Consider the following 27,927-nt stretch of genomic DNA (forward strand, 5'->3'; position numbering starts at 1 on the left):
TCACGTAAGACTGAAGACCGGAGTAATGGCTGCTGAAAATTCAGCTTTAAAACAGAAATAAATTACATTTTAAAATATCTTAAAATAGAAAACAGTTATTTTTATTTGTAATAATATTTCACATTATTTCACAAAAGAAATGCAAAAGTTGCATTTAGCTGATGTTTTTTGTGCCTCCTACACTCTTGCAAACTGTCTGAGTTTGATTTTTTGGCCAATTGTGTAAAGCATGTTTACTGTAATCATTCTCAGAAAAAAGTCTCAAGACAAATAAGAAGATAAAGTCTTTTCAGTTGAGCTTGGTCATGCAGGTTTGACATTTTCTGCTGTGTTTTTGTGTTCTGTTTTCAACGTTTTTTCTGTATATACAAAGCTTTTATATACAAAATCTATTGTGCACATTGCTATAAAAGGGAATTTGATTCCGAATCTTACAGAGCAAGAAATGGATCTTTTACTGCCATCAGGTTCCAAACAGTAGCCATGTAGAGATGAACAAGTTTTTCTCTTCAGCTTTCCTTGCTTTTCCAGAGTGGATCACAGAAGCCTCGAACTCCCACTAGACTGCTAGAAGTCTTGCGGTATTGCAGGCAGGGGATCAAATTCCTGTTGCTTCTAGTGTGATAGACCCCAGAAACTTTATTCTGAACCAGTGCAGCTGACCGGTACTAACAACCATGCTACTGTATGTCAAAACTACCTGAGATATTGTCGATCAATGCTACAATGGTATAAAATCGAAAACATACAGTAAAATGTAGATGAGCTGCCAAACCTGCAAATCAAATGCATGTTCTATGAATGTGCAAAAGAAAAACAACTACACCCTCAAGCAAAAACGAAATGTGATGAGCACGCAAACCCGTGCAACAAAAGCCCTCCTTTACAAAAAAAATTAACTACTGACATACCCTTTTCCCACAGTTCCTTTTCTTTCTATATTCCATCAAATATTTCTGATACACAAAAATGAGGGTCACTGGGGATTCTGCCACAGATGACTGTGGTTGTGGTCCCTCTTTTATTTATGTTAGCCAGAAAGAGCCATTTGATGGCAGTCCTCATACAAATGCACATTTATAAATAAAGCCCATTGTGCCCTGGTCACAAGACATCTGAAATCAGGAGCAGAACTGGAGGGGATGTTTACTGTGTATTCTGCAATACATTTTCAGAGTCAAATATGCGGTTATATTCAACTGATTCCAGTCAAACCACAAATGGTGTGCCCAATGATGCCGTCTGAATGGCCTTTAGCCTTTGGACTGACATTCTGGCCAGTGGGCACTGTGTTACGTGACATTTCAGGTTCATCATTGGGTTACTAATTGATGAATGTAAGTTGACTGTGTCATATACTGTGGAATACACGATATTCAATCTCAGATTAGATCAATGGAAAAGGTGGCAAGTGCAGAAGAAAAGAGCCCCATTAATGGTCCTTAACTAGAGCTGGGCGTGGGCTTATAAAACTGAGCTCAAAAGGGCAAGCATGAAGTATTCCTCTTTCCACTCTGCAAATGACAGAACACCTCACATCCACAGGGAAACACTGCCAGCCAGGCTGGAAGGTCGAAAAACTAAATAAACTGGCGTTTGTGAGTATGATCCATTTCCAAGGAAACCAAGTGGGCCATGCGGTCCCGAATCTGATATTCTAGTCTCGTTTTCTTCCAGGGACTGAACAAATAAAGGCTGAGAGGTTAAAGCTGAGACATGGAAACAATTTTTCAATTTTCCTAATCCCCCTTGATCATTTTTTATGTTGTTATTATTTATTTTTTGGGAGTATTTTTAGGTCGTAGTTATGAGAGGGAATTGATGACAGCTCGAGGAGGCGTCATTAAAGCTGGCCTCTCTTTTTCTCAGAAAGCAAAGCATGTCACATGGTGTGAGCCTTCATCATATATTCAAGTGCCAAATAGTATTCCATCATATTACTGAATTCATGAATCAGACACCCACCCCCAATTATGCCGTAAGTTGACTAACATGGCACCATAGCGACATTACAAGGGTAGTTTGACCAAAATCTTACATCTCATATTGAAATCACAGCCTAAATTTAAGTAATAGATCTTTTTTTTCAGCATTTCTGCTAATTGCTGTAACTGAATTAAAAGGATCATGAACTACCTTTTTTATTATATTTGTACTGTTCTCTGAGGTCAACTTATAATGTTATCAAGATTTTAACATAAAAAAAATCTTAATTGAGAAGTAATAGGCTATTTTCTGTCCTGTTTTGACCCCCCTAATGGGAATGCTCTGTTTGAATAAGTGTGGTGGATTATAGACTCGGAAGTAAATGCCCACTGCTATGATTGGCTAACAGTTGTGTATGTTTGACAGCCTACAGATAGATGCTGGTGTGATTAGGTTAAAAACAGAAATACTCAGTTCATATCAAACGATCTGTAATAAGAAGCAATAAGCAGGCAGTGCTCTAGAAGCAGGCGTTGATCTTCTTCTGCGGAGGCGGGGTTTAGCCACACTATTACATCCTATATGGGCATATTCCACAACCTGTTGTTTTGGCAGACTGGCTTCAGTACAAGAAAACAAGAAAGTTTTGAGTTCTGAAACTTATAGGATGTTTTTATAGTACAATGACCTCTTATATGTTAAAAGATCAAGGGAATTTCGATTTCTCAGTTCATGACCCCTTTAAAGTCAATACTATGATACCCATTGTCTCTCAATCCTTCAAGAAGCAGCCTACCTCTATTTACTGTCTAAAAATCAATGCTTTCTTATAGTGTCACAGAAACTGTGTATCTCTGGGGCAATGCCATAGCCCAGACATTATAATGGACAGAATATTGATTGTCATGTTTCACAACTAGAATCACACTTAAATTCCAACCATAAATACATGGAGAAAACTACCCCTAGAAGACTAGAGATGCCACAATTCTTAGTATAATACTGAACCGCTTGGTACGAAATCGCAGTTTTGCATTTAAATAACTTATGTGTTTTATTTTTTCTCTTAATTGGCTCTATGTGTGTGCCTGTGATTCTGCGTGCTGAGCAGTGCAAATGCCTCCCCACTTATAATGTCCATTTGAAAAAGCAACACACGCCAAACTTCTTCCATTGTTATGACTTGCAATGAGAAGTGTTTCTAAACCTGTTGTCCAACAAAAGAGAATAATGTTTTTACTCCACAACATCAGTTGAATGTTTAAAATAACTTCCTTTTGTGATATGATGTGTATTCTTATCACAGAATGACACATAAAACATATTCTACACTCTAATAAAGGCAGTTACAATGGATTACAAATATACTTTATCATTATGAAATTACCCAAGATGGCTTGAAGAACAGAGATAATCAGTGGTGGAAATGACCAAAATTCTCTCTCATGTTTTGAGCAGTAAGTGAATTAGAAACCTCTGGTTGGCCGTTCAAGAAATCAACAGATACAGTATGTCTGTGATTGACTGCATTGCTCAACGCTGCAAAAACACATTGTAAATGGAAACTTATGATGCTCTCCAGACTGGGCAAACACAGATACCCACTGGCACGTTTGCAAAATCAGTTTCAACTGAGGGTGCACCCCTATAGAAACAGTCCTGATTGGGTAAGTTGCATTGGTGCTCCTATATATTTTTTTAGTCGCACGCAGTAGTTATACAGCATTCACACTGATAGATGCTCATATAGTCAATTATCATGTTGATGGCCAAACATACAGATGGTAATCATACAACGTCCTGTATATTGATTGCATTTAAGGTTTTAACATGTATTGCCATTAGTGTGTATTTGTACTGTATTTTGTACATATCTCGCATGTATTTCCGCTTGTGTAAGTGTAGTAAAATATGATTCTGTTTTCACTCTATATGTGTCTCATTAAAGGGAATGCAAGCTCTTTTCATGCAAGAGGACATTATTTTAGACAGAGTTTACATAAAAACCTGGATCATTTCAGGTGTGTTAACACAGCCTCATCCATATCAAATTTTATTCTCTGTTAAAGTAAGATGTTAAATTTTTTGGCAAAAATCACAGTTCATCCTAAATAATTTACCTGAAGCAGTTTAAATTGCCATGGTCAAAAAACAAGGTATGTATTGAACTGTAGGCTAACTGTATTGTATCATCCATATAGAAGACCTTATAAAGTGGTGTATATGATCAGAAGATCTTGCTATGACATCCTACCTCATATTCTAACAAGGCTCTAAACAAATCTGGAGAAACCCAAGCTATGTGGCCAACAAGCTACTGAATAGCAGCCAAGAGGACTAACATCATCACAGACAACAAAAAAGAGTGTGTATTCATAGCTATAAAGCAGTGGTTCTGTACTGTTTGACCCTACTGTCCTCAATATCCAAAGGCCACATGACTTTTCCAGTTGTTTGTGATTTGCTGGATTTTAAATATAAAGATTTCTAGGAGCTTTTTAGGAAGTTTCAGAAGAGATCTAGATGCAGCACTACATATCCCCTTGTCAGCTAAGAGAAAAAAGGACATGTTCAACATTTTAAGCTGCATTTAAAAAGACTGATCATACCTGTCCAGGAATGAGAGGCTCCTTATCATCAATATCAACCAGGAAGTCATCTCTAGGGGTGTGAGCAATTGCCTCTGTTGATGGAAATATACCATAAATACTTTAAGCATAAAATATAATGTTTCATCCAGATCATCAGAAGAATGCAAACTCGAGAACTGTTAATGGAACCGAACACCAAAAAAAAAAAAAAAGGTTCTAATATGTCTATACCCTAAAAAGCTCAAAATACACCTACTTTTCTCCAGTATCCTTTCTTTCTTTCTTTCTTTCTATGCTTAATTGTTACTTGCTGCTCCTTTGTAATTATTTATTGCATTTTGATGTGCAGGTAGAAACAATATGGTACAAATGGTATTTAGTCATTCCCTTATTTCCCTTATTATTATCTCACCAAATTCTTCTTCTGTAGGGTCTCTGTCCAGGCTCTCTGGCTGACAGCGGAACTCATTCAGCGAGTGGACTGTGCACTGGCCCACTACAGGCTTCCTGCCAAATTGACGGTTGTCTATAACCTTGATCACCAATGGGGGCATGTAGAGCTCTTCCTTGGGCAGTCGCTAGAGTGAAGAAGAGATTACAAATAGCAAAGATATGAACATAAAAACATTTAACTTCTAACATAATGACTTGTTTCTTTCTCAGTTTCTGTTGTTATTCTGCAGAACCTTCCTCTCTCTCTCTCCTCTCATACTCTGTGCAAGTATTTCACACCCTAAACTGAGGCAAACATGACACAGTATGGCACAGGGCTGACCACGACTGACAGTGCAAATAACTTTGCTAGTCATTCAGCATTCTTTCCATGCGATGCCTCCCAGTCCTAGATGAGTACTGGAACAGAATCCAGACTATCTTACGTTTTGTAATTAAGTACTGACGCTCATTGCTGGGGAACATTGTTACTGTGCCAGTCATCACTCATGAAGCATCCACCATGTGAAGGGCACCATGACCACATTGTATATAAGTCTGTCTCAACTGGTTAGCAGCATGCTGTAACACAAAATTTGATAATTTAACCAGATTTCTACATGAAGAATCTACAAGAAATCCCTGAAGAGGGCTCAGCCAAAGGTCATCAACATTTGATAGTTACAATAGATGTGTTATTTTTGTATTCAGCCTTGATGAAAAAGTTCAAAGAAAATGCAAATAAATAGAATAAAAATTTGCTGAAATTGTATTCACCGTAAGGGCATCCAAAATGAGTTTCTTCATCGGAACAGATTTGGATTAATTTGCTATTGCATCACTTGCTCACCGGTAAATGGGTGCCATCAGAATAAAAGTCCAAACAGCTGATAAAAGCATAATAACAAACAAGTATGAGAAATGTAAGAAATCCACAGGCTGCCTGTTTGCAATAAACAAATCCATCATTAAGATGTTTTTAACTTCAAACATTGTTTCCAGCTAAAAGTCCTCTGACAGTAAAACTGTTCTCTAATCTGAATATTTTTTTACAGTGAAAAAGTTGTCTCTTCTGAATCAGGAGAGAAATATGCACACATCAAGCACAGTTTACAAGCAAAAACAGTTCTAAATAAATATGTCAGTAGATATGGATGCGAGAGGACAACAGGGGATGAACTTTTTCACTGGAGGAATCAATAATATGGATTAAATTAACTGGCATTTTGGCCAGAAGTGACAGTTTAAAGTTAAATCACCTTAATAATGGAATTGTTTTTCACAAACATGCAGATTTTCACTTCACAAGACATTAATTGCCAGACTGAAGTTATGTGGATTATTGTGATGTCTGTCTGAACTGTCTGAACTCTCATTCTTACGGGCAGCACCCAATCACTGCAGAGGATCCATTGCTGAGCAAGTGATGCAATGCAAAACTTCTCCAAATCTGTTAAGATGAAGAAAAAACTACATTCATCTTGGATGGTCTGAGGGTGAGAACTACTAGGGTCATTTTTGGGGGGAACTATTCCTTTAAACCTTACCTAATTTTGGCGTATCTAATCTTCCCAATTTAATCTAATTTTAAACAAAATGATGTAGATAAAAAACAAACAAAAACAAGACCAGGAGCTTACGACATCAATGAACAGGGTGTTGACATCAAAGTTGAGGTTTTTCTTAGTATTTCGAATGACGCATGACTGAACTACACATCCTCCACATTCCACCTGAAGACTGGGAGATGTCACACTGGCCAACTGGAAACTCTTCAGGCTACGCAAACCCCACACCAGTATCTAAGAGTTCAAATGTTAAAAGGTTAAGGCACATTAGGTGCAATGTCCTAAAGTAATCATGAATAGTAAAACAGCCAAATGTCAGTGCTTTTGTGAGTTTCATATAGTCTATACTGCACTAGAAGCTTTTTAAACTATAAATGGGTAACCTTAGGATAGATTTTGGGCCCACCTCAATAGCAGTGCGTTGCAGGACAGGTTTTATGCCCTGCGGCACCATGTAGACATTAGGCTCCCTCTGTGGAGGTGGATAGGGCAAATCAGAGTCCTCTGGCTAAGAATGAAGAGCAAAGCATAAAGTGAAAAGTTAATAAGGATCATTGTTGTTATCGTCAATAAAACTAAAACTATTAAAAATAGTTTTGTAAATTTTTAAATAAAACTAAGAGATAAAAACTTTATTTATAATTTAATTTATACTTTATTTTAACACATCAAATTAATTAAACCAATTTCAACTTTTAAAGTAAAATTTTTTAAGTTATCCAAGAAGCACTAAAATAGCAGAAATAAACAAAAATGTTTTTAGCCGGAAAAAAATAGAAACTAAAATGAAAAATTAAATAAATATAACTTCAACTTAAACAGTGATATTCATATAACAACAACAACAACAACAAAAGCACATAACAGAATTACTAAAACAAAAGTCAACTAAAAATAAAATAAAACTGAAAATATAAAAATAAAAGCTAATTCAAAATATTAGTAAAAACAAGAACAGTATGTAAAATAACACTGATGTGGATATTCTGCAATTAACTACAGTATATACAGGAAGCAAGTAAGGATGGCTGAAATGCATTCACTATTTCAAAAATGTTGTCTTCACAACTGAATGAGACAAAGAATACATTTAGAGGACTCAACTTCACAAGCACTATGTTTCCGTTCTGCTCTATAAGTACATTTGCATGACGCACCCAAATTCGAAAATGGGTGTGAAAACAAACAAGGAATTGGTTACTAATAGCAGCAACAAATAGTCAAATATCATGACTTTGCATGCCAATCAAAGTTAGCAATTAAGCCACAACACACACACACACTCACATAAGCAATGATTAGCCAGGACTGTGTTGTGCCAGTGCAACTGTTTGATGAATGGTACAACTGTTGAATACAATGGTGCTCTGTGCAAAGGGACCTTTGGAGATATGTTTCAGTCATGGAGAATTACACTATGTAATGTCTTACTTAATTAAGTTAAGGCAAGGATTTAAAATAATGTTGTTAAAGCAGACACCTTCAAGGAAGCATGGCTAATCTACATGTACTTGATAAATAAAAACATTTACTAGCAATTACACAAACTCAGTACTTAACATGCTCAAGTCTTTAGATACAAAGAAATCATTTTGGAAAGGCCATAGTATTCAAAGTACAAACAGAATTGATCAGATCCTAGTAGGGATGCATGATATGTATTGCATTTATGTTTACATTTATGCATTTGCCAAATGCTTTTATCCAAAGCTACTTACTTTACATTGCATTCAAGGTATAAAACGTATCAGTTTATCATCTGTTTGAACTACAGGAATTAAAAATAATAGTAATAATAATAATAATAATAAAACAATAATAATAATAATAATAATAATAATGGTTACTGGTACCATATTTCTCCTATTTTTACACTGTAACAAAAAATTATATGATCAATAATGTTTTCCCAATATTTTAACTCAGCAAAGTAATTAAACCATTTTTAACTTTATTTTTTAAGTTATAAAAGATTCAGCTCGATTTTTGTGTCATTTTAATATCATTTCAGTTGAAATGACTTGTACAGTGTACATTTTAGATTACATTTGCTTTCATCTAACGATCACTTAAGGTTAATATGTAATAATTTAATAACATTGTTAAATGTAAAGTTTACTAAATTGTATATTATTCTTTTATCATACTGTACATTATAATGCTGTGATGCCTAAATTTACTTGTAGCATTTAAAACAGTTGAACTTAGTTTTTAGAGTTTGATTTTTAATTTTTGTCAAAATAGTATAGAAATGTATTCAAATCAACACACCTTTATTTATATAATGATTTATACAATATAGATTTTGTCAATCTTTACAGTGTTAAACAGAAAACTAATGTTTCAATGGTGCAAAATTCAATTCTGTTGTAAATCAGCTCTAAAAAGAGGACAACCGTAAACAGTCAATTTTTCAGTTTAAGGCAGCTCATTGTTGATTCAGTTCAGTTTAAAGGGGTCATATGATGCTGCTAAAAAGAACATTATTTTGAGTATTTGGTGTAATAAAATGTGTTTATGTGGTTTAAGGTTCAAAAAACATTATTTTCCACATACTGTACATTATTCCGCCTTCTGAAACGTGTCGATTTTTACAAGGCTCATCGGTCTGAAAAGCAAGGTGTGCTCTGATTGGCCAGCTATCCAGTGTATTGTGATTGGCCGAATACCTCATGCGTGTGACAGAAATGTTATACCCCTTAACATATTGTGATACCCTGTCCGGCCGGAGCGACGAGACATAAGCATAAAACCCATTATAAACGTGATATAAACATGATTTCTAGTCGTATCCTCTTTTGGAAAGCCAAACAAAGTAGTTTCGCTTTCTCAACGAAACAGCATCACACAAAGGAGCATGTGGCAACCACATGTGACGACCCCAGGCTGGACGATCCGGCGATCCCTAGTGCAAAGTTGATGTATTTCCTCAGCAACCAGCACGGATCAGCTCCAGGCATGACGAAGCGGATATCGTTCTCTTTTGGAAGTTAGAAGGCCGAACAAAGTAGTTTCACTTTCACAGTGAAACACACAGCCTCTATACGACGTGGCGGTGGCAACAACAATACTACAGCGAGAATAAAAAGTATGCCTTCTTTCTTTGCATGAACATCTGGGGGGCATTATGCAAATCTTCCCACATAGTGATGTGTTGAGATATGGGGGCGTGTTAGAACGAGCCAATTTAGGAGGGTGTGGACAAGTCTTAACTTTTATAAAGAATATCTTTTTGGATTTGAGACTTAAGTCTTTGCAACTTTACAGATCTTCTTTATGCACCAAGAGTTTGTAACACTCCAAAGAGAAAGGAAAAATTGAAATCGCATCATATGACCCCTTTAATAACTATAAAGTTCAACTATTATGGAATAAGTTCAAATCTTCTATAATGCAGCTCTGGAGAAAACAGTAATGTCGTCATCCAGCTCAGCTCAGTTTTCATCCAAATGTGTCTGTCCAATCAAGTCGTGAATGTTGCCAAATATTACATTTTGTTGTTTTAGAATAATATACAATATGTTATTGTTATTGGTCATTTAATATCAGTACATCCCTATATCTTAAACATATCTTGCTGTTATTTCCAGCAAAACAAAGATAGTAAAGTGGAGTACTGCAGCTGGAAAGTGGAAGACTATGAACCATGTATTGCCAATGTTTTCATTTATTATTGGCAACATGCCAATGTTTATGTCCCTATGTGAGTTTGTATCTAATGAAGAGCAGTTATTTTGCAGTCTAATAGTTAGTTCCACCATTAGTCCATCACTGTGTCTTTTTGACATGCCACTGCAGAACAATTCAAATCTTTGTGCAGATGAAGCGGAATCCAGTAGATAGGAGAGCTGGGAATACAGCCAGATCAGAAAGGCTTGTTAATTTCCAAGCCACCTCCCACAAGATTTTGTCCTTGGCAGGCCTCATAAAAATCAAGGAGGTGCGTAGAAGTACATAAAGTTCTGGAGGAATCTACCCACCAGTGATAAAAGAAAAATCTATATCTCAACACTCCATATCCACAGCCAACGTGGCAATGACGTTTTGGAGCTACCTAATGTATACTGCGTTCCAGCTCAGAATTTTACACATTGAGTTGTTTTGTAACTTTTGTAGAAATGCCTGACTGCAATAAAGGTCTGAATGACTTTTGTAATCATTAGTTCTGGTTTAATATGGTGGAACCACATGTCCTGTGTTTTACATAATGTTTCATCAAAAGTTACTACTAAAAACAGTGAGATATGTTTGTGTGTCTGTATTCTTGCTTGTACCCATTGCTGTTGACTGTCAGAGAGGAACCCTGGAATCACAAGTTGAAGATGCACAAAATAAACAGAGAGGGAAAAATGAACGAGAGAACAGGAAAGAGATGCTCTGGAACAACTGCAAATAAGATTCATTGTCTATTCACTGAATCTTCTACCAACACTTACCTCATCCATGATATGTGAGGGTGGGATAATATCCCCCTGGGGGAAAAAAAGAAGAAGAAGAAAAAAAGACTTTTAAAATCAAATAAATAGTGTTACTGTGTGGGCATTTGTTTGTGTGTGTGCGTGGGTGGGTGGTTTGACTGTTCTATAAGGGTTCACTTTAATTCAGTTTCCCTGTGATTATCCCACTCTAACTGATGCCAGCTGGGCAGGTTTGGACTGGGTGGGGCCACTGGCACTTTTAAACTCCACTGGCATCTCCAATCAGTCTCCTGGGTGTCTGCATTGCCCAGACAGGGCCACTTGCCTGAACTGAGAGCTACTGAGAGTTGCCAGTCTCCAAACAGACAGGGCTAGTGAAACCGGTTCAGATACAGTCATGTTTATGTCATTTACAGCAGCTCTATCCAATTACTCAGTCATGCTTGACTGGGAGAAAAGGGAATAACGATGACTTGGAGGACAGGAAGTGTGTGTTTGTGCATTTTTTTTAAAGAAAGCAAAGGGAAAAAGGACAAAAAAAAGATGGGCAACTTGAAAAAATATGACTAACCTCTTGACCGGGGATGTGATGAACTGCAGGCTGTGAAGAAAGAATGAAGAGCAATGACTAAATTATTTTGTACTATAAAAACTAAGAGCTGTTTTGCATTTTAAATCATATGTTGTCAGGCGCTATGCATACAAATACAAACGCGTGGGTGAAGGAGCCACTAAACTTCCTCTGCGGTGCTGGAGAAGCTGTGATATGTGCCATGTAAACACTTGTGGGTTAAACTCATAACAAAAGCATTTCTTTCAACAGAGATGCTGCAGACAAAAGCTGGGCTAGATGGGTCTAGAAGATGCAAAGAATCCCACAGAATCATCACTGAGGTCATCTTAATTGTAAAGGACTGTGACCTTTATAGCCTTATATCATGTGTCACTCACAAAGAGACTGAAAATTGGGAAATTAAGGCCACAGATGTCAGTTACAATATAACAAATGATAATAATGACTATGAGGAAGATAATTCATATAACTCTTACTTTATCTCTGCGGATCAGTTCGAAAGCAGCCAGCAGCTCTCCAGCAGGCTTCCCTGCTTTCTGGATGGGATACCAGGCGAGGCGAGGGGAAGACACCATTGATGATTGGCAAACACAACGGCCCATAAACTCATCAGCACCCTGCAGATTTCAAATAACTTATCAAGCATTTTCAGTTTCATAGACATTAAATTAAACCTATGTGACATTAGTCTAAGCCTCCGACAGTACGTCATTCAGAGTTTTGTTTGAGATGTTTCATAGTCTTAGCTTTCTGTCTGTGAAATAGTATAGTTTAACACTACTTTATTACTTCATTTGACTTTACTTCACTTCTTTATTTGAATTAAGGTTTCCAATATTAGTCTATTCTTGTGGTAAATAATCATAACACTTAATATTTGAATATTGTGTCTATACCTAAAACAGGTTTGCTTTATTTAATGCAAATTATTACAAGGCTCTGTGGAATACTTGATTCTAATTGGTCAGTCGCGACATTCCGAGGTATGTTATCCCTTGATAACAACCTGTAAAAGCTAATAACACAGGTTCATCCGGGTAACAGCAGTCGGCGCTGTACTCTTGCTTGAACTATTTTTGTTCTTGGTGGAAGCTTTGCATTTGTTTAGCTAATAAAATATTAAAACTCGATTCAAATGGTGTACAATTGTTTAATTATGTCATCCTAGTATCGCAGACTCGCTCTCGTTTCACATAAAACCAGCTGCTGCCATTTTGCTACGATTGTTTTGTACGCTGTAATGGATTTTAAGAGAACTAACGAACTGGTAAGATTTTAAAACATTTTCGTCTTAATTATTTTATTGCCTTAATTATTTTGTGGTGAAATGTTGTGTAATGCATGGTTTGACTGCACCGTTTCCCTTAAATGTCCATTTAGTTTGAATTTGCCGCTTGCTTGCGACTGCTGTCTTCACGGAAGCTTTGTGTTCAAATATTTCAACTCAAATCAATATTTTGTGTCTAATTATTTACTTAAGTGGCAAGTAGCCATGTAATAAACGGGATAATGTTCATCCAGCCAGTTGTTCTCACAGAATAAACCCCTTCCCCTGTGGAAAAGTCGTGGCCTGATGGTTAGAAAGCTTGACTCCTAACCCTAAGGTTGTGGGTTCGAGTCTCGGGCCGGCAAAACCACGACTGAGGTGCGCATGAGCAAGGCACCTAACCCCCAACTGCTCCCCGGGCACCGCAGCATAAATGGCTGCCCACTGCTCAGGGTGTGTGTTCATGGTGTGTGTGTGTGCACTTTGGATGGGTTAAATGCAGAGCACAAATTCTGAGTATGTTTTTCAGGCTGACCCTGATCACCCTGTCTGGGTTTATTGTGCGAGAACAACCGGCTGGAAAAAGTGTAAGCAGTATTTTGTTTTGTTTTTTGATTTCAAACGAGTAGAGACATAAATTCATTACATTTTGGTATTATTTACTATTATTATTAGTGGAAAATTCATTTTGAGTTTTCATTTTATTTTTAGTTTAAGTTTTAGTAATTTGTTTTTCTGCTTTTGTAATTTTCATTTGGGCGTGGGGGGGTATATTTATACTTAGATTTATTTTTAATTCTGTTATTAAGTACTTTTATAATTTTAGTATTTTAGTACTTTTATAATTTATAATTCTAAATAATTCTTTAGCTGTACTTGCATGGTGTTATGACTTCTGAGCAAACTGACTTTGATATTGGTCAGATCATTTCTGTCTGACTAAGTTTGTGGTTCTTGACCTGAATAAACTCTAAACTAGACTAGACTTTGTTGGTCGCTGGTCAAAAGTCTAATTTGACAATAAACACCCATTTATAAAATAACACACAGTACCAACACAATGAAAACTCACATAGGTGTCCTGATCATACAGTTCCACCACAATGTGTGGAGGGTTCCTCTCAGCTGCGAGATGGTCTCCAAATATTTCCACTTCATAAAAGATAAGGGTCTGGTCCCAGGTGGGATTGAGTGTGTTCCGAACAGTCGCTGTCTTTTGGCTCTGATGCAGGAAGGACACAATGGCATAGGAATCTAATCAAAGAGTAAAAGAGGTCAAAGGTTAATGAATTGCATCTCATTTTCATGTCAGAATGAGTGATGAAGTATGGCATTTGGAAGTTCACATCGAGAGGGAATAGTGTGGGTAATTTGGATTTGTATACTGTCAAAAACGAGATTTAAACCAAAATGAGAAAAGCTACGTTAGGTCAAACTGAGGTTATTGCCACATAGATAGATAAATGAAATGGAAAGAACTGCATCAAGAGTTAGGAAAGATGTGCAGCCATCAACTCACTGAAGTCTGTTTGCCATCAAGACTGAGGCAGTGATTTGGTACATTCTCTTCAGAACAAGACTTTCAATGCATCAGTAAACACAATAAACACAAGCATTTCTGTTTTTATTTGGTTCTGTAATGAGGGGGACCAAGAATATAAAATCAATTATAGAAGTGAAAAGAACCAGAGATACCCTGAGTTTTGACGTAGGGAGGGTGAGACCATTTTTTTTAACTTTAGTAGGTCTATGTAATGTCTGAAAGATGATGTGTGGTTGTGAGAGAAAAAGAAGTGAAAAAAGATGAGTGAGTTAGCCAATGCATGTGCATGTATGAGTGTTTATTTATTTAAGTGAGGGTTTTAAAGAGATAGTTCACCCAAAAATGAAAATTCTGTCATTCCCATTCCAAATCTCTATGTGATAAAATAGAAATAAAAAATAAATAAATGAATAGAAATGATAAATAATGTGCATGCTTTTCTTCTATAAAATGATAAAAGCTGATATAAGCTGATAGTGCCAAAAAGAGAAAAAAGGTGTCCATACTGTATGTGCTGTATTCCAAGTCATATGCCAGCTCTGTGGAATAGACTGAAATTTAAGATGTTACTGTAGCTATTAAATTACACTTTTTCTACAAATAGGCATATGTGACTATCTAAAGAAGCCAAATTTTAATGCAAGCACAAATGCACATTTCTGAGCTTTATCAAAATGTGAATTTGAACAAAAGCTTTAATATGACTTCAGAACACTAGGAACAAGTAATATGGGTTACTTTTTTGTCCTTTTTGGAACTATGTACTGTCACTGAAAATAGGAACGTGTACATTCTTCCAAATTTCTCTGCAAATAATAACAGCATTTGACTTTTTAATGATATGAGGGTGAGTAATTAAATAGCAGAATAAGGTAAACTATTCCTTTAAACTAAACAACATCCAAACATTTAAATAAACATATGCACTTAAGGTGCCAAAAAATAAGAGAGTGACATCAACTACTTAGGAATGCCAGAAACTGGAGGGACAGTCAAAGTTTATTATTTCAGTCGACGTAAAGCAGCCTCAGTGGGATAGTTTCACTTGGGAGGGAGAAACAGACACTTTTCCCAGCTCGTATTAAACTAGCCCAGTTACACACATGCACACACACAACTTCCTACTTCCCACAAACACAGTGGCTCAAATAAACAAAAGGATAAACAAGCTTTGGGGAGCGTGCACTGTTACCCAGGAGCCAATGGGAAATAAACACAGGCAGTGTCTAATCTGGCTGCTTACAGTGAACAGTAAATAAACTGTCTTCCCCAAGGGCATTGTGGGACTGGACATGTCGACGGCTGCCCACGTGTACGACTCAAACATGATGAATGACCCTTGGGAACAATGACATGCTCAAAGAAAACATGGAAAGGCAACCAAGAAATTTGACTATGGATCATTTCCCATATATTACTACTATACAGTGTTTAACTGTGCAATAGTCTTATTCAGATGTATGTAAATAAATGTACAGTGAATTATATATAGAAAGACAGGGAGACAGTGACTGATAGACAGACAGACAGGACAAGGACCAACAGTTTGAGAGACAAACAGACAGACAGACAGACAGACAGACAGACAGACAGACAGACAGAACAACAATTTGAGCGAAAGAAAGAAAGACAGACAGACAGACCAACAGACAGACATAAAGATCAACCATTTGAGTGATAGAGACACAAATAGACAGACAGACGGAGTGACAGAAAGACAGACAGACAGCAACAGACAGAAAGATTAAAAATTTGAGCGACAGACATAAAGACAGTTTGAGGAAGAGAGACAGACAAATAGATAGACAAACAGACAGATTGAGCGACAGAAAGACATACAAACTGAGCAACAGACAGAAAGACCAACAGTTTGAGTGAGACAGACAGACAGACAGACAGACAGACAGACAGACAGACAGACAGACAGACAGACAGACAGACAGACAGACAGACAGACAGACAGACAGACAGACAGACAGACAGACAGACAGACAGACAGACAGACAGACAGACAGACAGACAGACAGATAGATAGATAGATAGATAGATAGATAGATAGATAGATAGATAGATAGATAGAAGGACAGACGGACAGACCAACAGAAAGAAATATAGTTCAAGTTCAAGTTGAGCTTTATTGTCATTCCGCTACATGTGTGGACATACAGTGGAACGAAATGTCGTGCTTCACAGGACCACGGTGCTACATAAATACAGACATACAACAATGAAGTAAAACAGTAAAACCTATACACAACTAACGTACTGTCAGATTTTGTCCATTAATATACTATATATAATTGTTTACCTATACATAAGCTAAAAAATACAGACTATACAAATATAGACTGTATATAGATAGATAAAAACAGACAGACAAATATATCTGAATGTAATCTGACTTTTACAGCCTTGTAGCATCTGGCCCAAACCTCTGACTTCCTCTAATCCTCCTCCAGTAGCCAAAGCACTGATGCAGCTCTACATTTCTTCCTCCTTTATAAATATTGCGGTCCATCGATCATTTCCCTTTACCAAACTCCATCTAAAGTGCACCAAGGACAAGTGATTTCTGCCTCCAGCTTGATTTATTCATTTTCCTCAAAGCTCAGAACCCTGTAAAAGATCTAGGCTGGGTTTTGTGCATTAAGAAACCGACCCAAAACTATTTGTAGATTTGTAATCAGAGCACCAGACTGGCCTGATTTATTCCAGGCCTGTATTTTTAAAAGGATCCTCAATGTTTTTTCATCTGTGCTTGTGGGTTCAAAATGAACCTTAAAAGCGTATCCCGGGTAGCTACATTTCCAAGATTTTGCAAAAAAACAAAAAACAATATACTTCAGATCTTTCTCCACCTTAATGTCCCTTTTCTTTTTCTTTCTTCTTTTCATCCTTTTCTTCATTACCACCATTATACAAACTATTCTCCAACAAGCATTGGAGATTTATACCAGACATTTCTAATGTGTGATAACCAGCAGGCGTATTTTGCCTGCATTTTAATGATGTGGAGCTCTCTGGGTTAAAAATTTCACTACCAAAACTTTAGACCATGGCAAACGACTCACTATGGTTTAAAGGGGGGTGAAATACTGCTCCGGTGTTGCCAAGAAAGTTCTTTTATATTTGACTTTTTAAATGACTGTTTTTTTTTTTTTTTGCCAACATCAATAATAATCAGTGTCACATTCTGAATGAAAACTCACTTCATGTTTATTAATAGGTAATATTAATATAAGGTAATAACAAGGCCCACACGGAATCTGCACATTTATTAGGGGAATTCTATGGAATGAATTTAAATTAGGCAAAATGGCTTAAACAGAGCCGAGAGCACTACACTTTTGGTAGCTGAAATACCTTTATGAATAACTCTCTCAAATTATAATTATAAAAAGAAAAAACAATAAGCAAACACACAAGTGGCGTAGAACTTTGGGAATGACAACTCTACAAAGTTTTCTGTGGAATTCTGTGGTCCCAGATTTCGTTTGGGCCAACAATTCCACAATATTCATTACACAACTATACAATAAAACATTATTGAAAATCTGTGCAAATCATGGTGGGTGGGGGGTTATTGAAACATTGAAAACATTTTTATAGTAAGTTCTTGTTCTAAATAGTTAGAGAAAATCATTAGAAAAATTTTATAGCCAATAAATAGCAAAAACACATGATTATGAAGAAGACAGAAGCACTTTTCCTACTAGCAACAACTGCAGAAGCAGAGGTTTTACCTGATGTGTGTGTTTAGGCAGTTTACATCTACATCTGCTGCTCTGACCACAATCCCACAATTAAATCCCATTCCTTTGACCAGACAAAACTTCAAATGTGCATCTTGAATAAAAAATACATGCAGTGCACATACTCTATGTGCACTTGCTTTGATACTTTCCAAGGACACAAGTCATGGAAGACTATTTCTTATGAAAAATTAGCTTGGCAAAAAAGAAACCAGTGCCAGTAAATCAAAAAGAAAAACGGCAGAGCAAAAAATTCAGCATATAATGCCTCATTTTGATTAGCCTTTTTTTCAGATCACTTTTTAAAGATCAGAAAGGCATAGGGAGAGAGCAGGGTAATGGGATACGTTGCAAGCTAGATTCAAACTTGCCTCGCCCATGAGAGCAACAGCATCAGAGCTCATGCACTAACAGCTAGACCATGGCTCCGAAAACAAATTTTTTTACATCTTTGCTGCCAATATCTTCTCTCATGGACACCATTGTAAAAATACTACATTGCGTTCTCTCTGGGCTACACTTGACCCAGTCCGTGCCAGGCACAATATTTCACCCCCTCTAATGTAAGCTCAGCTACGGTTCCTCTACCATTACATCTCAAAAGACTTCACTTTTATGAGTTTGTTAATGCTCCTATTATTCTAGGCAATACTGACCTTTTTTAAAGAGAAATTTATAAAATCGTAATTCTGTTGTGTTACGCTATCGCTCTCAATATGCTTCACATTAGGACTACCCATTGACCTCAATTTATGTCACCGCATGACCTGGAAATATGTAACTTATTGTCCGTTAACTTGTGCAAAATGTCATTGCAGCTGGCAGAGCGCACTTCATGCCATGTGGTATTTAGTAATGTTTTTAAAAAGCAGATTTTGCAGATGCCTGCTGTGTGTCTGAATGTCACGCTAGTATTGCGTTCAAAAGAGTATATTACTCAAAATCCATGCAAATAACCACAAGTTCAAGATCTGAGAGGTCACAGTGCAAGACATGTAGATTATGCCTAAATAAATGCAGCTGCTTTATAAATGAATGACTGGTGCATATATTTCTTGTTACTATGCATAGATTTGATCCAATTATAAACAACAAGAATAAGTAGCTACATTGCTTGTGTTAATTCTTTTAGCTTTTGACCTTGGAAAACCTGATTTACATCAGGATTGGGCAAAATTCAGAATTGAAGCAATAGCTTCTTTTTAATTTCTTAATCTCTCTTTTGGTATTTAATTTTTTTAAGCAAAAGGCTTAAATATACTCTACCCCAAAATATAATTCTAAAATAATTTTCTAAGTACAAAATAACATTAAAAATTTTAATATATATATATATATATATATATATATATATATATATATATATATATATATATATATATATATATATATATATATATATATATATATATATATATATATATATATATACATATATATATTGCACTGGAATTAAAAAAAAAAAGAGTTCTTCATTCAATTCAAATTGTACACAACCCTTAATATGTCTGTAATAGTTATGTTTGGGTAATACATCTACTTTTTCCACTGGCTCACAGTGAAGGTGTTACAGTATATGCTCACCTGAGAAACTGTCCTTATCCATTGCCAGCAGGTCTCTGGCCTGATACAAGTAACATCGCAAATGATACAGGGTCCCATCTGAAGAATCAAGAAGATGAACATCAGTTTAGTTTCAGCCATCATTTAAAACTGTCATTATTTTAAATGAAGTCAGAAAACATGATTGACTCACTATCAAAGAAGCAGGAGATGATCGGGCGGTTAACACCAAAGGTTGTTGTAACTGACTTATCATCATTCTTTTCATCAGTAACACTGCTCTGTTGACAAAAAAGGAAAAAATAAAAACGCTGTGAGTGCTCCTTCAAACTAAACAGTAGACACACATTCTGGAGATGGGACAAGACAAGGCATTCATGTTGGATCAGATATCACGATATTCCTACCAAAAGGGTAAACAAAGTATGTGTTAATGATGACTCTGCTGTCAGTTGTGGAAAGGGCAACTGCCACAAACCACTGGCAAGAAGTGATTACATGTCACCGCCCCAAAACACTTGAACATCTTTTTGACACATAAAATATTCTGACCTTCTCTGAATAAAATGCTAGATTATGTCTCTTAACCAGACAGACACTGCTATGTCATTTGTGGCTACCTAATATTTACATAACCCAATACCCTTGTATGGTTTTGGAGAAAATAAAAAGAAAAGAAAAACCCTCCAAAGTGCCCTTTAGAACAAGAAGAAAATTTGGAATTCAATTCCAACGAGTAGCTGTGTAGTGCAACCAAACATTGAATCACTATTTTTAATGTCACAATGTTTACGCACACAGCTTTTAGTGACAAACAAGCTGAGGTATAAAGAAATCTCCCTTTCAGTCTCTCATGTGAATCAGAAAAGTCTGATTTATTTTAATGAATGTGTTCATCCTAAACTGTTCTCTATCTTAAACAACTAACTATCATCTGATTCATTCTAGTTAATCAGTTTCAATCTAAATGAATCTCTCTCATAAGTAGCATTGGAAAATCTGATTATTTTTAGTGAAATAAAATGACTCTCTCTCTCTCTCTCTCTCTCTCTCTCTCTTTCTCTCATACATAGCAGTAAAAAGTCTAATTCATTCTACTGAATCAGTTTATCTTAAACTACTGCGTATCTCTTATGTTGCCGTTAAAAATCTGATTCATTCTAGTTATGTAATTCATCATAATTGAAGAGTGGCTCCCTATATGTACATGTAGAGGTGGAAAGTCTGATTCATTCTAGTGAACAGTAAATGGTCATTTCTCTCATATGTAGCACTGAAAATGATTCATTCTAGGCTGATTCTGATTCAGTCAGTTTGTTCCAAACAACTCTCTCTCTCTCATACATTTGTTTTGGAAAGTTATTCCAATGAATCAGTTTTAATCTAGCAGGGAAGTTACAGGAATCAACTCCACATCATATGGAAATAACTGAAAATGACTAAATTGAGTATTTGATGCTTATACTTGATGTCTCTGGGTCAGAGTTTTCAGGTTCACCTTTGCAAGCCACTGGGGCCTTTCACTTGCACCATGGATTCATTCCAGACCCTCATCAACTATGAGTTCTCAAGCCAGCCAAGCCCACATGACATCTCTTGCCAAAGCTGCCTGGAATAGAGCCGTAACAATGGACCCAGTGGACCAGACTATGAGTAAAAGAATAAGCATACTAACTAGGCTTTATGCATACAACGTCTTTCACACTCACTGTTCCATCTCTGTCTCGCTGTAAATGATATCCCATGATGGCCTTATTTTACCAGGCTGATTCCACATTGCTTGCCCAGTCTCTCTCAGCACCTCCGATTCGTCCAAGCTCAAAGCCCTCCACGCCCATTCTCGCCTTTGCCTTGTCCTAATTGCATCTCACCCTCATTTGATTCTCTCCGACCACTTTCCTTTCCTTTCATTACTGTCTCTCTTTCTAAATCTCAACCCAATTTCAGCTCCACATCACTCAAATAGTCAACCCTCATTACCAGCGAACACTCCAAGGAAAAGATGGCTGCCGGCCCCGTCTTTTCTAATGGCTCCATACGGCATCTCCATCGCCGCCGACGGAAGGAGTCAGTCTTCTTCTGCTTAAGGTGAAACTTCCAGCCAAATAAAGAGGCATATTCCCAGCCCTCGCGCTCCGACTCATCCGGACGCTGCTATAGAAAGAGTGAGCACACACAGAAAAAGACAATTGAATATAACTGAACTTGATTATATTAAAGTATTATTCTCATATGTAAGTTCTGTATGATCCTAACCAGCATTGCACAGTGCAATAAAAAAATAAAAAAGACAAAAAGCAGACATCAGGATCTTTAGGTTAGTGAGGAAAGGATTAGTGAGGAATTAGAGTTATCTAATAGAGTAGAAGATGGGAGGTACAACTAGACGAATGTTTTTAAATCTGTGCTTGAAGAGTGCCACCATGAGGACAACTGATTTAACTCACTGTGACCCTAAAAAGTATATGGCCACTTAAAAATATATGCTACTACATTTAATCAAATATCTATGTGGTCTAATCATTATTATTTATTTATTTATTTATTTTAAAAACAATTTTCAAGCAAAAAATTTCACAAAAAAAGTTATTAAATTATAAAATGGTAGATGGGTAGATGCTTGAAATTAGGAAAAAACTGCTTAAAATTAGGATAAGGTTAATGTGAACGTCTGTCATCTACAAGTGCATCTGACTTCGTTCACTAATGTTAAATGTTAACATCTTTTAATAACTATATTAGATGAAATTGCAAAATTGCAACATTCTGAGAAAATGTCTTGCATCATTTGTTTGCAGATGTCATTTGGTTTAATAATGATTTCATTGTATAAATAATGTACACTACTGTTTTATATTATAGGGTCAGTACATTCCTACTTATTTCTTGCACAGAACCAAATATAAACACACTGAGCCTCATTCGTGAAACATGAGAAGAACAAATTTGTGTGTAAATGGTTCTTAAATCCATTCTGTAAATTTATGTAAGAATGGATTTAGGAATGATTTAACACGTGTTTCATGAATGAGGCCCATTCAGCGCCATTCTCTCTCCAGACTCCAGAAAGCAAATATGTTTATGTTCTTCAGTCTAACATCATTATTATTATCAGAAACAGTGATTTCAAAAATGTATTTTTAGATCTTTATTAACAAAGTGTGTTTTACCCAAATGTTTTTGCTTATTTGGATAAAGACTTACACAGAATGAAACAAAAACTCTTTATCTCACTCCGTTACACACCCTCATACAGATGATGAACATTAAGCATGTTAGTGGCCGGACTTTATAGTTGGACCCAGGTTTTCCTGCCAAGTGGATAAGAGGTGTGGGACTGATTTCAGATTATTCAAGATGGCATGATTAATTAGGTGTCCTCTCAAGCTCCATCTGCCTCTCACCAGATGAGTTCAGGGACAAGGAAAGACCTCCTGAGACTACACAGAGCTCTTTGTGTCACACCACCCTGAGCTTTACCAGAATCCCCCTCAATTCAAAGAGAACAAAATGAAGCTCGGAAGATTTTTCTTTTGTTTATCACTCTCTATATGAAACTTTGTTATTTCTCTGACTGAAAACAAATCGAGTAGCTAATGACTAATGATGTACTTTTCTGAGCGCCTCCATTTTCTGCATATCTCTACGACGGAGTCGGATCCAACGTCTCCGGCGGTTGGTGTGGTACATCTTCTCGGATGGAGCCCAAGACTTCGGTCGGCGGTCTGGGGGGAGGGTTATTCCATATTCCCACCCTGCAGGTAGAAGAAGATTTATTGTAAAGACACACTGATTTGGCAAATCTTCTCAATATATAAAATAATGAAGAGCAGAAGTCAGTGGTGTATGTGTGCAGTAAAGACTTCTCAAAGTTTCTATACCTTGATCATCCACTGCATGCTTCAGATCCTCGCTCCACTCAATATCCTCCCACACCCAGCCGGGGGGACACTCGATCTCATCTTTAGGCATGGCCTTTTCTCCATTCTGCCCCCCAGTGGACACATAAAGAACAAAAAGTTCAGTTCCTGCCAACTAATTTAAACTAATAACTCTTACTTTACCCGAAAAGAGCTAAAGGTACAGTTTTGTTATGATACAACTACACACTAACCACATCTGTGTACCCTTCCGGCATGCCAATCCACTGTCCTCCTGGAAAACGCATTTGATTTTCAAACACCTCTTCCAAAAAGCTTACATGACCTGCATCAGCATCATACAGCAATCTGGGCATTGTGGGCATAAAGACAAGTCCATGTAATGCAGTTTCAAAGGGTGTTCAATGATGTAGATATCACAGATAATGATAAGATGGTACTCACGTTTTCTCTGGGCTGATATACCAGTCTCCTGCCCAGCTCCATCCTGGAGGGGGTTTGAAGCACTCTTTTGGGAGTTTGATTCTGCCTGTCACGTCACTGAACTTGGGGTATGTCAAACCCGTCGTACCCCAGTTTCCCACCAGAGCCAATTTAGTCTGGTTTTCATACTGAATATGAAAAATTGTTGATTTTTTAAAGAAGTCTCTTATGTTCAACAAAGCTGCAATTATTTAAAAAAACAGTAATATTGAGAAATATTATTTCAATTCAAAAGAACGGTTTTCTGTTTTTATGTTTTCAAATGTAAATGTGTCTTAAATTCATTTTAAATCAAATTTTAAATCATTTTTAAATTCCTTGTTTTATTTTTGTGATTATTTTATTACTATTTTTTTATGATTATTTTACTTTCTTTTATGTAAAGCACTTTGAATGACCATTGTGTACGAAATGTGCTAAATAAATAAACTTGCCTTGGCTTGCCTTGACTTTATTCCTTTGAAGACAAGGCTGAATTTACAGCAGTCATTAGTGTTACATGATCCTTCAGAAATTATTCTAATATTCTTATTTGTTTCTCAAAACACTTATTGCTATTATCAATATTGTAAACGCGGAATATTTTTGTGGAAACTGTGATGTTCAAAATTCTTTGATGAAAAGAAGGTTCAAAAGAGCTGCGAATACAAATCCGAATCTTTCATATAAAATTTACATGATTTATGATAGATTTCAAGTTTTTTTCTGAGATAGAAAAGTTTTACCATATGTATCACAAAAATATTATTTACTACATGTTTAAAATAATGATCAAAAAGTGCAATAACATTTTTCAGTATTTATTATTATTGTGAAATTGATTTTTATATCAATAAGTAGTACAGTATATACACTGTTGGACATTGTTAATAGACAAATTATTAATTAGTGATTGTGTGAAATGTATTTTAAGAGACATGATTTACTAAAAGCCCAGAGCAAAAGTGCCAATAGGTGAAGAAACCAAACTGATTACAATATTTGACGGCAGTGTTAAAGTTGCATTTGAAGTAGCTGCAAACTCACCGTTTCTGCAAACACAGAGAGTTTGCCCTCTGCAAACTGGTTAAAGGATTTGACATCAGCAGTCAGTCCGAACCACACCTTGACCCTGAGCTGAGCTGGGATCTTACTATATCCCCCGTCTTCCTGTGGATTCTGAGCACAACATTACACACAGAGATAGAGTGATATAGCAATGCCCCTGCGGTTCCATTCATCATTTGTACTGTAGTTTTGCCTCCAAATAGTGTGTTTACCTTCATGAAAATCGTCTGAAGTTGCCCACAATGCTTTCCGCAATAACCATGGGAAAAGAGAACTTGATGGGCAGGGATTCTGTGGTAGGCCACTCGTCTGTCTCCCTGAAGCATCCAGATTATTATATCTGGCAGACTGTTCTGGGGCTGAAAGAAAGAAAGGTTTTCATTTTTTTTTTTTTTTTATGTATGGAGTCACTAATGGATGGAGTAGAACAAAAATGAATAATAATGTAAGCAATTTAGGCCCTGTTTACAACTGGTGTAAAGATACATTTTCGCTGAACCAATCACAATTGGGCAACACTAAATACGAATTGGGAGCTAAAAGGTTATGAGCTTGTCCATTATTGACCACTTCCAGAAGCAGTCAAAATCGCAACTGACAGCACTGTTTTCATAGTGTAGATGCGACGAATGCACAAAAGACCCCTGCCTAGTAACCTAACAGTAACCAAACAGTTGATGGTAGCCATTGACTTCCATAGTATGGCAAAATAAAATAAAAAATACTATGGAAGTCAAAGGTTACGATAAACTTTTTGTTTACATTCTTCAAAATATATTCTTTTGTGTTCAACAGTAGAAAGAAATTCATACAGGTTTGAAACAACTTGAAGGTGAACAAATGATGACAGAATGTTACATTTTGGGTGAACTATCCCTTTAAGACCAGGTGTAACAGCTGACCACTTGTGATTGAATCACCGAAAACGCATCTTAATACCAGGTGGAGGCAGGGCTTTAGACATTAAGATTCACCTCCTCAGAAAGGTGGCGTAGTCTGTGGGTCCAGTCCTCTGCCTGCTCCAGCACTGCACTCAGCTCGGTCTCTGGTCCGTGTTTGAGCGCCAGTGCCGCCTGCACTATCTGCTGCATGTTAATCTTGCGCAGATTCCTCAGAGCTTTATCTAGCGCAGTCACACAGGGCCATTTATCCAACTCAGGAAGCTCCTCACTACAGCACATACACACAAAAAGGTGCTTTAGTTTGTCATAGTGAAGGCGATACAGCTTTACATACACTAGAGCACATCTGAACCTGCAGTCGGCTATGACATCATCAAGCAGCTGGATAACCTTATGCTCCACTTCCTGTTCATCGCTATTTGCTTTGAGCGTCAGCTGTACCTGCTCAAGGTTTGATTCCTATTATGAACAGTAAAAAAGATATTAGGAAATACAGTTATAACTGATTGTGCTTTGATATATTTTGAAGTGTTGATTGGAGCCATATATTAAATGTTCCTCACCAATCGGTCGACTATGCTGAGCAGCATGTTTAGGGCCTCTATGCGAAGAGCAATATCCTCCCACTCTGAAGACAAGACCACCACAGGTTTCACATTTCCCCATGGCAGGTAGTAGTAATGGCAGCCTAAATAACCATGTAAAACAGTGGAAGTCATGTTAGATACTTCAGTAGCACTCATTGGCTTATAAGTAGGTGTTGAGATCCAAATAACAATTTAAAATGAAACATTATTATGCATTTGATGTAATACAAAGCATCACTCTTACTATTTTGTTTTTTAAAATTAGTAGGCTACAGATATTTAATCAAAAATACAATTAAAACAGTAAAAATGCAATTACAATTTAAATGTACTGTTTTCTATATTAATATATATTATAATGTCATTGTTTTTTCCTATGGTGGTAAGACTGAATTTCAAGCAACCGTTAGTCCAGCGTTCAGTGTCACATGATCTTTCAGAATCATTCAAATCATTCTAATATGCTGATTTAGTGCTCAAGAAACATTTCTTATTATTATCAGTGTTGTAAACAGTTGTGCTGTTTAATATTTTTGTGGAAACAGTGATACATTTTTCAGGATTCATAATTCTTTGATGAATAGAATGTTTAAAAGAACAGCATTTATTTAAAATATACATTTTTTGTAACAAAAGTTTTGAAATATATAAAACTTTAAAATTAAATGTGTTCTTGCTGAATAAGTAAAACAAAAATACTGACCCTACATTTTTAAAAGTTAATATATTACCCATTAAAAGTACCAGATTAATAAGATATTTATATTTAAGGATTCAGATTACTCCAGAGGATATTCAGTAAAACAATAGGAGGAATATAACACATTTTTACTGACAATCAGTTATGTATATCCACCTGTTATTTATAAGTAAAATTACATAGAAAAAATGTTCAGGTGTTTCTGTTAAAAGAACAACAAATGTCACTACTTAATCCACTACTATCACCATATATATACATATATATATATATATATATATATATATATATATTATATATATATATATATATATATATATATATTACGTGTGGCATTACAAAACATATGTAAAATGTTTAGCCAAAATCTGAACATTTTCAGGTATAAATCTCCGGTGGTTTCTCACCATCAAACACAGCCCTGCTGAACTGAGTGGTGGAGGCCAAAGGCAGACAGGTGTTGTCAAACTTGTTGCCATAGTTGCCAATGCTGACTTCAAACTGAACTGCATCATCAACATCCTGAAGAAGAGTGGCTGAGTAGAATGCAGCAAACAGGGAGAACTTCCTTTTCCGCATGAATTTCTGTATGACACAATACAACAGAGGACCTTCACTTCTATTAAATTATACATCTTGTGTCACATGATCCCACGTCTGGTGCCAAACCCAGCCAGTATAGCTGTGATCTCA

The 27,927-nt window shown here is 36.4% G+C and overlaps 1 protein-coding gene across 1 annotated transcript in view; it reads right to left on the reverse strand.

The window, feature by feature from the left end:
• The window catches only part of LOC109068330 (dysferlin-like), a 79,979-nt gene that overhangs the window by 33,129 nt on the left and 18,923 nt on the right, over positions 1–27,927 (reverse strand). The window contains exons 20-41 of the mRNA XM_042761362.1: positions 27,642–27,819; positions 26,511–26,635; positions 26,300–26,406; positions 26,020–26,215; positions 25,258–25,404; positions 25,025–25,156; positions 23,960–24,126; positions 23,749–23,863; positions 23,516–23,621; positions 23,247–23,389; positions 21,615–21,788; positions 19,828–19,915; positions 19,656–19,733; positions 13,849–14,030; positions 11,986–12,126; positions 11,507–11,536; positions 10,954–10,989; positions 10,792–10,833; positions 6,924–7,025; positions 6,590–6,751; positions 4,930–5,095; positions 4,536–4,609 (exon numbers count right to left, since the gene is read on the reverse strand). Of these exons, the coding sequence (XP_042617296.1) occupies positions 4,536–4,609; positions 4,930–5,095; positions 6,590–6,751; positions 6,924–7,025; positions 10,792–10,833; positions 10,954–10,989; positions 11,507–11,536; positions 11,986–12,126; positions 13,849–14,030; positions 19,656–19,733; positions 19,828–19,915; positions 21,615–21,788; positions 23,247–23,389; positions 23,516–23,621; positions 23,749–23,863; positions 23,960–24,126; positions 25,025–25,156; positions 25,258–25,404; positions 26,020–26,215; positions 26,300–26,406; positions 26,511–26,635; positions 27,642–27,819 (2,691 nt within the window). The remainder of the gene's footprint in view (positions 1–4,535; positions 4,610–4,929; positions 5,096–6,589; positions 6,752–6,923; positions 7,026–10,791; positions 10,834–10,953; positions 10,990–11,506; positions 11,537–11,985; positions 12,127–13,848; positions 14,031–19,655; positions 19,734–19,827; positions 19,916–21,614; positions 21,789–23,246; positions 23,390–23,515; positions 23,622–23,748; positions 23,864–23,959; positions 24,127–25,024; positions 25,157–25,257; positions 25,405–26,019; positions 26,216–26,299; positions 26,407–26,510; positions 26,636–27,641; positions 27,820–27,927) is intronic.

Source organism: Cyprinus carpio, chromosome A7 (assembly GCF_018340385.1).
Source record: "Cyprinus carpio isolate SPL01 chromosome A7, ASM1834038v1, whole genome shotgun sequence".
Lineage (NCBI taxonomy): Eukaryota > Metazoa > Chordata > Actinopteri > Cypriniformes > Cyprinidae > Cyprinus > Cyprinus carpio.